The sequence below is a fragment of the Pholcus phalangioides genome, unplaced genomic scaffold (assembly GCF_987345545.1).
Source record: "Pholcus phalangioides strain wild (caught in Gottingen) unplaced genomic scaffold, Ppha-v1.0 ptg000003l_1, whole genome shotgun sequence".
NCBI classification, from domain to species: Eukaryota; Metazoa; Arthropoda; class Arachnida; order Araneae; family Pholcidae; genus Pholcus; species Pholcus phalangioides.
In genome coordinates, this window is record NW_028301596.1 from 13,455,153 (window position 1) to 13,468,884 (window position 13,732).

Below are 13,732 nucleotides of genomic sequence, written 5' to 3' on the forward strand. Positions count from 1 at the left end.
TCCTCATGCAATTTTTTAAAAATAAAAATATAACCTTTCTTCTCTTTTTTCAGAATACCCTCCAGTACCTTGGGAACAGATCTGGAATCTCTACAATGTAACTATGAGGCCAAAGCCAAGGGTATCAAAATTTCTAATGCTTCACAGATATGACTTAGTATGAGAATGCACAAGAAGAGATTGAATGATTTTTTTCCTCTTTTTTGCTGGCGCTATGAACCTATAACTTTCTAATGGTGCTGTTGAAAATTAACTTATCTAAATATGGGTAAATCAAGATGAAAAAAAAAAAACACCAAGGCCAACAGAAAAAAATGAAAAACATTTTTTTTATAATGTCATCACAAAAGCACTTATAACAATTTTCCATCATATGAAACCTGGGCTAATAATTTTCTGTTTCAATTGTTCCCATTTACGTTTTTTTCATGTTTGAACACAGAATATGCCAGATTGAAAATTTTATTTCACTCATTCCAGTCTTACTTAAGTAAACTCAATAGAAGTAGGTAATAATAACAGGTTGTGTTGAAAACCTATTTCCCTTCCCTCCCAAAAGTCATTCTTATAAAGCCATTGAAGCCATTCTTTATGAGAATGCTGCTAGTGCCAGATTAGTCCACTCAAAACCATAGAATATATTTTAACCACTTTCCTGAAGAAAACTATCATCCCTGACACATAACGAAAGAATCAATGAAACGATCCCAATTAATCAAGAAATATAACCACATATTATAAATATAAATGAATAAAAATATTACATAAGTTTAATGTAAATTTTCTGATTCACCTCAATATCAAGTTCCTATAGTTACTGGATAAACAGTCAATCTCTAATTTAATTGCACAAAATAATTTTGAAATTCAGAGTTGCGACTCAGTTTTAGTGTATGGCTGGCCATATGCACAAATGATTTTCTTTCTCAGAAAAGAAATTTTTTTTTTTTCATTAAGTGCCTTGACTTTATTGATTCCTATGATTTCAAAATGGAAATATTCAAGAAAAATATGCGATAGAGGCAATATCTTCACTTATTCACGTCATCATCATCTTAATCGGCATTGTTATTTTTTAGATAACCAGTTAAAGGTGAAAGAGAACTTTTCTTCTGCAATAGAGTTGTAGAATGAAGTTTTTTCTAGTAGTTTTCTTCTAGAAATGTTATTTTCGTAATTTACATGTTATTGTGTGTTTTGTGTGCGTGCGACTTTGAATGGAATTTTATTTATTTTAAACCAGCTTAACAAAAAATAAAGCAATCACATTGTGTCATGTGTCTTGACTTTTTCTGTCTCTGAATATCTGTCTGAATCTATTCAAACACTCTTTTTTGAAAATACTAAACAATCAGGCCGGGCTATCTTAATGGCATCATGAGCCTCTCACGCTGATCAATGCTCTGAGGCCCACTATGGGTCTGGTATAATTGACATTGTTTGCTATGTGAAGACATCATAAGCATTGAATATCGAAAGATCTGAAAGAGTTTGCAAAGGATGGTTGTACCCCAAAATTTTATTAAAAGCAAGGAACACAGTCACCTCATACGAAGGAAAAAAAATTAATAATCATCTTGAAGCATCAGCAACAACAATCTAAAGTTATATAACAGATAAATGTAATATAAGCATACTATCTCAATGGTTGATAGAAATTATATATATACTGATATGTGATCCCTTATAGCTGTCCATCCTATAAGACATCATAAACAAGCCAAACTCATTTAATACAAAGCTTTGTTTGATGCGAGTCATATATTTTGTTATGTTAAACGTAATCAAATCATTATTAAATCAGTTGATATGAAATTCAGCTAGAGAAATATTTTTGGTGTGTTTCTTTCCTGATATAAGTCAAGCAGACATAAGTCTGGATATTACTGTACATAACTTTCTTAAAACATAAAAATAATCATGAATCTTTAAAAAAATTATGTATAGAGAAACAAAAAAAATATAAAAACTTACCCAAAACCTCTGCTGTTACTTGAATATTGCAACTGTAAATCGCAGTCATGAGTCTTTGTGGTTGCGATTGAAATGCTTTCCGACAAGCCTCTTTGACAGTTGACATAATCTGTCCGGTAAAAGGTCCATAAGGCATACTGCTTGCACTACTAATTTCACTAGAACATTCACTAGCTGCATCAGTAAGGTGATCAATTTTACTTTGAACACTATCTTGTTCTTGACTAACGTCTTTTTCGATGGACCAGTCTTCAACTATAAAACACACACCCATCATTGGTTCATCACACAAAGGTCCAGCAAATGTTGCTAACTGAAAACCACTGATGAAACTGCTGTCATAATTGAAAAGTGGGTTACTAGTGCTACATTCCTTAGAGGATGTAATCCACACTGAAGGACGATTGTGACCAGGAATCCTATTCAATAAAATATTGGGACCACACCGTTTGGGGCCGAAAGCCCATATCTGATCTACAGCACCGCACCATTCAGTACCTTCACTGGTGAATAGATCATTAACGTTATTTTTCAACTTATCAAGAGCGTTTGTAAGTTCCTCGCTCAGATTAGATTCACTTTCACCACTACATATGGATCGTACTACTTGGTCTTGCTCTTTTAATAAAGAACTATTCTGTTCCAAGAGTCTTGTGATTGATGACGGCAAAGGCACAGCCCTTATTACTAGCGCTGATAATTTATTTGAAGTTTTCATATATACTCTTCCCAGTGGATCTTTTTCTTCTCCAGTAACCTATGTTTTTTTCAAGAAGAAACAAAAAATGAAAAAAAGCAGTGTTATTTATAAAAACTAAAAAAATCACCCACTCAAAAAAAAGAAAAGGTATCTATACGAGAATAGCTGCAGAACTGCAGACACACATACTTATATAAATACATTTTCATTTAATAGGCATTCTACATACTTATTTTGATGATATTTGAAACATAATTATCTCAAAATTGGTGAGAAAATTCAAATTTGGGAAACCTATAGCAATTTAAGAGGAAAAAGGGAACAAGCTTCAAAAAAATGTTAAGTGCGGCAGTGACATACTTTATCATGTCTAAATACAATACAATACAAATACAACGCCACAACAGGCAAATTGCCCAACTTAAAATGAGCCCATATAAATGAGTATATTTGAAAATCAAAATCAATACCTTCTGTGGGCCTGGATGAGAAGGCTGCTTTTCTTCAATTACCTCATTCACCATATCAACTTTTGGTGGGGGAATTATGGTTTCTCGGAAAGGCACAATTGGTGCAGAAACATTCAATTCAATTTTCGCAAACCTAGCCATAAGAATTAATTACAACAGAAATGAGATTTAAGTTATCATAAAAAAAAAGTTCATTCATTAAATTTCAAATTAATGAAAAATTGAGAGATAACTGAATCACACACACACACACTTTGTTGAAAGGAAAGTATGAGAAATAAATAGGTTAATATGTCAGAAATAAGAAAAATAGCAAGATATTCAAATGAACGAGATGAAAAAAGTAAATTGTATAAAATTTGATTATATTACATATATCATGTCATTAATGGTACATGCTTAAAAAATATTCACATTCACGGTATAATTCTTTTGATTAGATTTTGCACAATACTTCATTACAAAACTATACGAACACCGGTCTTTGTGTATCATTGGTAAATTCGTTGAGAATTAATATAGGCCTACGTGATGTATATCTGTGGAAGAAAGATAGGCAATAGGCTCTTGATCATTCTATAATGCAGTAGCGTCTTGATGGTAGGCAAATGGAACCTATGCACAAAGCTCCAAGTAAAGAAGCAACTTATTTTTGTTAGCTTCTTTTTACATATAACCCTTTAATAATAATACTTTTAAAAAAAGTCTCGATTGCATTCTATTTATATACAATACTTCCAATATAAAATTTAATAAACCTTTCTTTCAAATCATTCACACATCTCTGCAAATGAACTTCTCCTGCAGTGATAAGGACATGTTCTCCAGTTTCTTGGATGAGGACTTGAACACATGGATCAGCTTGATTCAATAATTTCATACCTTGAACTAATGCCGGCATATCTCCTAAAATTATACCAATATTAAAAAACCCACTATATAACATATCTCATGGATAGTTTTCAAACAATAATGATTAATAATCTCTGAGAAATGAATATTATGTTTGACTTATACAGTGGATCCCTGTTCAGACATTTTTCTTGTTTAACAAATCCTTTTTAAGCAATTTTTTTTTCTTGTGTAGAAATTTTTTTTGCTTAAAAGATTTCCGGCTTAATGTGTTTTTATTTTACAGTTTCTGCAATAACTTCCTGAGGGAGACCCACAGTATTATTACGTGAGGAAAGCACAGTATTTTTTTCTGTAAATCTTAAAATACCATAAGAAATGAAGAAATAAAAACCAATAATAATTGCAGAACTTAGACATCACATTGACATGAAATACTTGATTGAACATACAAGAATGTCAAAAATACAAGGTTAAATTAACAAAATATCATTAATTATCATAGCGATCAGTGAAACTCAAAAGAATTAAAGTAAATGAAAGTAAAAAAGAATATGGTGTCAAATATCAACAAAAACTACAGTTTATGATGAAAAAATTACTTGAATGAGACGGTTCGAGTGCAACCCTCATAATAGGTGTTGTTGTGGAATGCAGATCTATGAATCTTGGGCATGCAACTGTATTACTAAGTGTTGCTGATTTTAGCACATGTTCTTCCAAACCACCAATGCCTGTCAAAAGACAATAAACATGCTCAAATCACAGGAAATTTTCCTTGGAAAAATAATACTAAACTTCCAACCAATTTAATATTATGAAATAATTCAGCAGAGAACGTATAGAAGCTAGTAAAAAAATATTTCAATTTGATTTTTGAGATATTTCCTTTGGGCAAATGAATTCAGATGGATGCAAATTACCTAATCTAAATTGTCAGGGAAAAAATAAATATATTATTAATTTATTTATTTATACAATATTGTTAGGCCGAGGGCTATACAAGAGAATGTGGTGATGGGATATGACAGAGGAGACAACTGATGCACATGCAAAATCGGTAATTGAAATACAATCTAGTTATTTGATGGAAGGTTGTTCTCTCCAATCTACTATTGTTTGGGGGAGGGACTAAATTTGAAGCAATTTGAGGATGCAAATAGAGTGACTGAGTCTATCAAAAAATGAGATGATTTGATTAGAATAGGGGAAGAAGTCAAAGATGAAATAGCAGAGGATAATTTTTAAAAAAAGTCTGGTTAGTTGAGAAATATATTTACGAGAGGTAAGTGGTAGGATATAAACTTTGTTTTAGCTCTGTGATGGAAACAGAGAAAGACCAGCAGTTTATAAAGTAACTTTATTTTCAATAGAGTCCAGCTTATCTATATCGTTTTGTGTATGGGATCCCAAATTTCACAGGTATAGGAGAAAACAGAAAGGATACAAGTTTGGAAGCTGAAATGTCAGAGGTGGCAGGTGGAATATTTAGGGTTACAAAAAAGCAAAAAAAGTTTCTGGAGGCATTTTTGAAATATATGTAATGAGTGTGGAAGTTTCAATGGAAGTCAGCAAAAATTATCACACCCAGGTACTTGTAATGGAAACCTGTGATTATATAATTATTAATTGAGTAAAGAAATTCAAGAGAGGAAATATTTTGTAAGTTTCAGGAAGACTGTTTTAGAGATGTTTAGGGCAGTCGCCAAGATGAGCACCATTTGGATATAGTGTTGAGGTTGTGCTGGAGAGAATCTTTGTCAGATCTGCTTTAAATCATTGGATAAATAACGCAATCATCAGTGAAAAGTCTAATGGAGTGATCGATTAATATTGATAGGTAATTGATATAAATTAGAAATGGTAAAGAGGAGGAGAGGGCCAATCCTTGAGGCGTGCCAGACTTAACTAAGAGGTATGAGGAGTTTTGATTCTTGAAACAGACAAACTGACTGCAGTGAACAAGGAAGGCTTCCACTGGTTTAAGTAATTGAACACATGGGCCAAGATTTGGAGTTTGAGAACAAGTTTATTATGGGGCACCTGGTCAAATACTTTAGAAAAATCCGAGTATATGATATCACTTTGTAGATTGTTGTTAATACTTTAGAAAAATCCGAGTATATGATATCACTTTGTAGACTGCTGTTAATACTTTAGAAAAATCCGAGTATATGATATCACTTTGTAGATTGTTGTTAATACTTTAGAAAAATCTGAGTATATGATATCACTTTGTAGATTGTTGTTAATACTATTTGATAAATTGTGAATGAAAAGGGTTAATCGGGGGAAACAGATAATGATCTAAAGCTGTGTTGGTTAGGAAAAAAAGAAGTTGATTGAGTTAAAGTGTGAATGGATCTTCTTGGAAACGATGTGCTCAAATTCTTGCAGCAGGTAGAAGTGATTGCGATTGGTCTAAAATTTAGGGGATTAGTGAGTGGACCTGATTTCTGAACAGTTTTTTATCTTATTAATTTTCTATTGGGAGGACAAGCAGGATGTATTCAATGAGACATTGGAGATGATTAAAAGATAGTTAGAAATTTCATCTGCAAAAAATTTTGAGAATATGCTTTATGTGAATCAATTTCTCAACTCACATTTATTCTGAATTTCTTATCATTTTTATCCTGCTAAAAGATATTTTTTAAACGAGACTGAAAGGGCCCCCAAAATGTTTTAGCATGGAGCTCCTCAACTCAACATTAAGATAGTCTGGACGAAAAAAACAAACTTATCTTTTGCTATGGTATACCTAATCATTCTACAGATTTGAAAATTCACATAGAGATAAAAAGTCAGTTCAAATCGCTTTCTACCTAGAACGTTTCCAGCAGGTACTTCATCCAAAGCTTCTACAGATTCACCCATCAAAAGATAAACATCACCTAATGTAGCTACAGTAATATGCTGTTCAGGAAGCAAATCTTTTATAGTGAGATCTGCATTAACTGGTGGAGCCTTTTCATTTGGAGGAAAGAAAACAAAACATATTTGAAAAATATAACTAAATAAAATAAACATTTACAAACATAATTATAAACTTTTTATAGAAACATAATACATGTACAAACATTTTATAGATCACATAGACTATTTGGATCATAAACTTTTGACCATGCACAATGCTGCAGAAATTTTACTAATACAAAATTCAAAGAAGGAAAACATAGAAATCATAATTATTTGTTTTTATATTAGCTTTACTTGTTTCAGAGCTTCAGTGGGATCATGTTTTGGCCCAAGAACATAAACTTTTTGTCCTTTCTTCACTGTTCCACTATAAACCCTTGCAAATGCAATGAAGACTGTGTCTTGATTTACAGCTATTCTTTCATTCATGGCATCAGTTGCTACCAAATGATAAATTGTCTCAGTATAGCATATTAAAAAAAAAGCTCACATATTTCACTCTCAAGTGCACAAACTTAATTACTCACATTCACAGCTCTTATCAGCACTACTGCTCCCTTCTACATTCTCTTCATTCATGACTTCTGTCACTTTAACAAGTCTTTCAGCTTGCATTTGCCGAACTTTCTCCCGTCGCATGGCTATTTCATCTACAGTCATAGACTTACCAGGGATTTTTACAGCTACATTTCTGGAAAGTTTGAAATTACAAGAGAATTATTATAATGGAAAGGGACTGTTGGCAGATTTTGTGCAAAAAACTGACTGAAAAGGTTTTAGTTATGAAAGGAAAGGTTAATTTGCAAATTAGTTACTACTTTTTATTTACCATACACATTATATAAACTCAAAATTTATTTCTAAAAATGGTGGTGAAAGAATTTTAAAAAAAATTCCAACCTGCGACGGGTTTGTAGAAGCCTGTCTCTCTCAATTGGAAACATTTTTGATACATACACAATGACTGGAACATCACCAGCAGAACTGCAAACCTGGAAGTCTGAAAAACAATAAAAAAATTCATAACGTTAGAATATCATATACTTTCCCATCATAAACTGAATAATGGAATCTCATCAAAACAATGTTTTAAAATAATTATATATTATCACTGTAATCTGCAGGATCAAGTATGAACACACTTCTTAATTTGGAATCTCAATTGAGTACCTATCAAACAAGGAGACATCTAAAGAAGGATAAAGCTAGACCTTTTTTTTTAACCATCCAATGCACCTCACGCACATTCCTTTACAGAATTTCTAATGAATTGGTACAAGCCGGAATGTGCGGCTCTAACTCATTAATGTTGTCAGAATCATGCTTGTTTCATGTTGTTGCTGGTGCTGCCATCTTGTCTTCCATATTTTAAAGTAAAGATAAAAAATGCTTGAATTTTCATGTTATGTCTGTATCCTGTTGTTGGACTGCCTGCTCTCTGCAGAAAAAAAAGACTGGTGCAATTAGGAGTTTTTCCCTCTTTTACTAATGGAATTACCCATCTAGGGTGATCAACTCTAAACCAGTTGATACATTAGAAAAATATAGCATCAACATTATTAATATGAAAAATTTTTAGTATATTTTCAGAGATAGGGAAGCAGTTAATATTCCAATTTAAAGACTGGAGATCAGTAATAAAATATATTAATCAGAGATTTATGAGTAATGATGATAATTCATTCTTTTATATCAACCATTTCTATTCGATGAAATTCACAATAACAGAAATGAAATGAACAAAACTGACCTAAAGGTTTTTTAGAGCTTATACCCACCAGCCCTTATAACCAGTTATATTTTCCCTAACAAAGGTTAGACTAAATTCTAAAATAACAAAGCAAATAAATTTTTTTTTAAAATTAAGTATAGAAAATTATTAATGATTTGCATGAAAGTGAATATTTTCATGGAACATACATAATTATTATACATAAAATTATGTACCTTTTTTTAGCAGTTTTGTTTTTTGAGGTAGATGATCAAATTTATGGGTGCTTGAGCACATCAAACCTTCAATTCTCTGTTCTGTAAGGTCCACTGGTGAAGGAACTTGAAGGCACATTTCTAGAATGCAATCAACATATAGTATTAAGTACATTTCTGAAATGCAATTAACGTATAGTATTAGCGGGTATATTTTACATCCAAAGACGAATCACAGGTTTTCCCTAAATCAATTAATTCTTTACAATAAAACAACATATCTAATCAAGCCTAATTTCTAAACAAGTACAACAGAACTTCAATTATATTACCCTTGTTTACAAGCATTAATTTTTCTAAGCAATAACTTCTTCCCTAGTGATGAAAAAATATCTTCAGAATATGATATTTCCCTAATGATAAAGATAACTCACACGTGCAAATAAGCAAAGCTATGCATTTGAGTGGCTTGTTTAAAAGCCTTGGCTGGAGCAGCAAGAATATTAGGACCATAAGCAAATATAGACTTTGCAGGCTTTATCCATAATGATGATAATGGCATTAGTACTACATATATGCAAAATATTAGATCAGTTGGCGACATCATCGATCATTCAGGAGAATGTGCTCTCTCGTATGAATGACTCCCACATCTCCCTCCGTCGATGAATCATTATTATCAGAATTATATTCATTAATCATGAATTATCAGAAATAATGTTGATAAAAAACAACTGTGATTCATCAGCTGCAAAACAGCGGATGGCCAAACTGTTTATTTGTTCAGTCGAACAATTTTTTATTTGTTAATTAGTATACATTATATTGGACCTTTAAGTTAATACATATTGAATTATCTGGAAATTTCGATTTACCAACCCTGGCTAGTCTGTATTATGTTGCATACTTGAGGATTTACTGTGCATCAGAATATGTATATGAAAGCTAAAATAGAGTTTAATAAAATATAAAATTGAATTTCAGATTTGAAAATTGTACTTTGTAAAATTTATGAACTAACTAAGGATACAAAAGGTCATGCTATGATAAATGAAAGAAATATTCATAATATTTTATGGCACAAATATTGAAATAACATTCACAATCTCATTCTAAGATATTGATAAATAAGTTAATAATAATACAATAATTATCAGAATGGTTTTACCTAAAATTGCTTTAGACAAAGGCAGCCACTGACCAAGTACTGCCTGCAAATAATTTCTTAGGTTACTTTGCTTTGAATCTCGAGCAGATATTTTCAAACCCAGAGTTTGGACTATTTTTTCTGTTAGAGGCTTATCCCTATAGCAAAATCACAAATAGAACAAATTTATGTAGCAATAAATACATTAACATACAAAAATTCATTGGTTATCTCTTGTAAATAAAAATGAAATAAATTTAAGAATGTTGTCAAATTCATATAAGTGAATCCACTGAAAACCTGATTAATTGTGAAACATCATTTCCAATGAAAAACAAATGAAGCCAACAATTCTTTTTTAAATTTTAGTAAACTTATTATTTTTTTTTACTATTCTATTTTTTACATAATAGTTTATAAAAGATTTTAAAATTATTTTTTGCCCTCTCATCACACTATGTTTCACATGAATTCATTGCAAAATAATGATTTTGAAAATATGTTCACTCCGAAAAAAAATAATGCATTATGTATTTTGGACAATAGAGACTTTATGTGAAATAATATACAGTAATTATCCACATAAAGTCCATTCTCAAATAATTGTTAACTAATTATGTATTAACAATATAATATGGATAGGCTAATATAATAGGGTTTATGATAATGCTCAATAAATACTCACTGTTTTACCATGATTGACTCATAAACAGCCCAAATATTTTCCAGTATGAACTGAACAAACAATGGTTTTTTTGCTTTTGCCTGAAGCAAGAAAAAATACAAAATGTTTTCAGTCAAAAAATGTCATTGTATTACATCAACATTTACAGTCACAAATAATCCTATAATTAATTTTCTATATTAATTCCTAATTTCCCTAATTTTTTAATCACAATCAAAGTAAAATAACACATTACTTTTAATTTGCCTGAATTCATTTATCACAGAACGTGAAGTATTAATGAATTTCATATCTTTTAATATCTTTCATGTTTTTCAAATGGCTTGTCTCTTGCCTTTATTAAAGCAAATTGCTTTTGAAAAATATGTTTTTAGTTTTAAGTAGTTCTCTTAAAATGATCAATATTCTGTAAAGAATCGATACACTATATGTTTTCAATAAAGTTTCATAGTGTCTATCAAAAATAGTGTCTATATGAAATACTTAATAATTGACACAATATAGTGACAATTAACATTGGAACTTGCCTTGATGTTTCAAATAAGATGTTTAAAATAAAATCCATACAGAGACTTAAAATATATGATGAATTTTTTTGAGAATTTAAGGGTAAAAAAAAGTTGTCACTCAACATATTTTATACATTTTGTTGCTAAGTTGCAACAGATCTCTTATGAGTAGGGTCAAATCAGAATAAGACCTTTATTTTATAGAGCATTCATCCTATTTTTCAGTATTTTTGTCATCCAGACTATTTTTTGGAAATATTCCAGTGTTGTTCCAGTTTTCTTAAATTTATTCATATTTAGGATCTTGATTTCCCATATCTTACTCCATTATATATTGTCAGCCATTATGAGATATAAAAATTACTGAAATGCATAATTAATGTAGAAACGCTTTACTGATCATAAATTTTTTTGCTTGTCAAAGCATTGTGATTGCTATACGAAAGGAAAGGTTTGAAGATAGAAAGTCATGAAGAAATTGTCTCAAAATCATTTTTAGTACATAATGAACTGGTTTTACCAAATTGGTTCATATGCATATAAATTTTTCTAATTATCTTAGCAATAATTTAGTTTTTGCTAAATACAATGTAATGATAAGTGGAATCACTGCTGATGCTCTCCCTTGGTTTAACTAAGAGGAGAGATACACAGTAGAACCTTTCTACAAGTGACCACCCAAGGCACTGTCTTACTGATCATCACACATAAGGGTAATCACCTTAAAGGAACACACACACATATAACATTGATAATTTTTTTTCACTATGGTCATTTTCAGCTCATAAGGGCTAATTAGACTGAGACCTACAACTTATTGCTGATTCCAAATGGCAGCATTCGACACACGTAATACATATTATATTTATATCTAAGACTATATCTTTTGCGACACAGCATGAATTTCAGCCATACAGTCAGATTTTACAGGAGGTTTCAGTACTGTGTGTATTACTAACGTTATTTTATTATTTTTTAAATATTACTCACCTGAGCACCTTTCATGATACGTTTTGTCTTTGAATTAAGATAAAAATCACTCCAAAGGGTCTTTCTTAATACATCTTCATTGAACCCAAGTTTTGTAGAATAAATTTTGGCAAAATGAGAAATGCTACAAGAAAGATAGTTACGGTATAATAGGAGTAATATTTACAAAGCAAAAAACACAAGAAAATAAGAAAATTTGTAGCTTCACTACAATCAAAACACATGGGATGTTATACAATCATGAAGTCGGAATGATGCAGAATTTTATTAATTCAAGTCAATGATTAAATGAAATGCAAAAAATATTGTCATTCAAGAGATTTCAATTAAAATTTTCCTTTTTTCCTTTAAAAACCAACACAAAAATTAAAAGTTTGAGTAATTAGCACTAATCTTATCATCCAATGTGACTGCATTGTTTTTCATCATGCTCACATAATATCATTATCTGAAAATATTATTATTATTTAGTCACATCAAATATACAGTAGAACAGTAGTTCTCTAACTTTTGCCACCCGTGACTCCCCTTTATCTGCGGCTCCTAGCAAAAGTTCAGTGGATATTCTGCATTCATAAGAGAACCATTTCAAAACTTGAACAAGCACAAACATCAATATCTCAATCTCGTAGCAATGCCTCTAACAAAGGTTGGCGACACCTCTAGAAGCCGCTATGCACACTTTGAGAAACACTACAGCAGAACCTTGATTTTCTGACTATGGTGCCCTCAAACACCAGTTTTTTTTCATGGTGAGGAAATTATCACAGTAGTTCAAAATTATCCTGCAGATAAACAATGCTTTTTAAAAGAACTTTTATGAAGATAGGTGGAGACACTTTTGGCATATCTTCACTTCAATTGTAATCTAAATGTTCTTATATTCCAATTAAGGTGGAATGTCTCTACCTACCTTCGTGAGAGTTTCTTCAAAAAGCATTAGTCCATTGGTGCAGCATAAACATTTATAATAAATAATGTTGTTTAAAAAATATTTGATATGCAAGTGTGCACAGGCTGATCAAATTATCTATACATGTTATATTGTGTATTCAATTGTAACTATAGAGATGATACTGGACTTTTAAACAGATAAGTGTTCTTCACATTAATTTACGGTAAAATATACATGTAAGTGATTTTATTCATGAGCATGCTATTACCTAAAGCCCCATCCATCTAATGCACTAGCAAATACAACATTTCCTTGCTCAGGGGAGAAATAAACAGAAGAATCGTCACATTCATCTAAGCCACTACTCCAGTCAAAAACCTATAAAACACAATATTTATATTACGGGAAATCTTCCACTTAGAGTCAAATAAAAATTCACACCTAAATCAATGAATAATCCTGGAGTCAAATGTTTTTGAGCCTGTTGAATAATCCTAGCAAGCATGAAATGTGAGAGGAAAAGCCCATTAAACACACATAAGTCGAATGTGCTTTGAAGAAGATGTAGCTAACAGCAATGTCAGATTTCAATGTTTATTTTATTTATCTTGTAGACAAATTTTTGATTTTTTATGGAATAAACCATACTGTAGTGTACTAATATA

The 13,732-nt window shown here is 31.0% G+C and overlaps 2 protein-coding genes across 2 annotated transcripts in view; one reads left to right on the forward strand and one right to left on the reverse strand.

Annotated features, from left to right (window-relative positions):
• dsx-c73A (doublesex cognate 73A) overlaps nucleotides 1-1,275 on the forward strand; it is a 36,792-nt gene extending 35,517 nt beyond the window's left edge. Inside the window, exon 4 of the mRNA XM_089244673.1 lies at nucleotides 54-1,275. Within this exon, the coding sequence (XP_089100799.1) occupies nucleotides 54-163 (110 nt within the window). The 3' untranslated portion in view covers nucleotides 164-1,275. The remainder of the gene's footprint in view (nucleotides 1-53) is intronic.
• LOC149088123 (elongation factor-like GTPase 1) overlaps nucleotides 1-13,732 on the reverse strand; it is a 187,995-nt gene that overhangs the window by 161,824 nt on the left and 12,439 nt on the right. The window contains exons 9-21 of the mRNA XM_089244695.1: nucleotides 13,336-13,445; nucleotides 12,173-12,296; nucleotides 10,674-10,753; nucleotides 10,010-10,146; nucleotides 8,863-8,982; nucleotides 7,816-7,915; nucleotides 7,443-7,606; nucleotides 7,210-7,355; nucleotides 6,822-6,963; nucleotides 4,599-4,730; nucleotides 3,903-4,050; nucleotides 3,145-3,277; nucleotides 1,975-2,731 (exon numbers count right to left, since the gene is read on the reverse strand). Of these exons, the coding sequence (XP_089100821.1) occupies nucleotides 1,975-2,731; nucleotides 3,145-3,277; nucleotides 3,903-4,050; nucleotides 4,599-4,730; nucleotides 6,822-6,963; nucleotides 7,210-7,355; nucleotides 7,443-7,606; nucleotides 7,816-7,915; nucleotides 8,863-8,982; nucleotides 10,010-10,146; nucleotides 10,674-10,753; nucleotides 12,173-12,296; nucleotides 13,336-13,445 (2,293 nt within the window). The remainder of the gene's footprint in view (nucleotides 1-1,974; nucleotides 2,732-3,144; nucleotides 3,278-3,902; nucleotides 4,051-4,598; nucleotides 4,731-6,821; nucleotides 6,964-7,209; nucleotides 7,356-7,442; nucleotides 7,607-7,815; nucleotides 7,916-8,862; nucleotides 8,983-10,009; nucleotides 10,147-10,673; nucleotides 10,754-12,172; nucleotides 12,297-13,335; nucleotides 13,446-13,732) is intronic.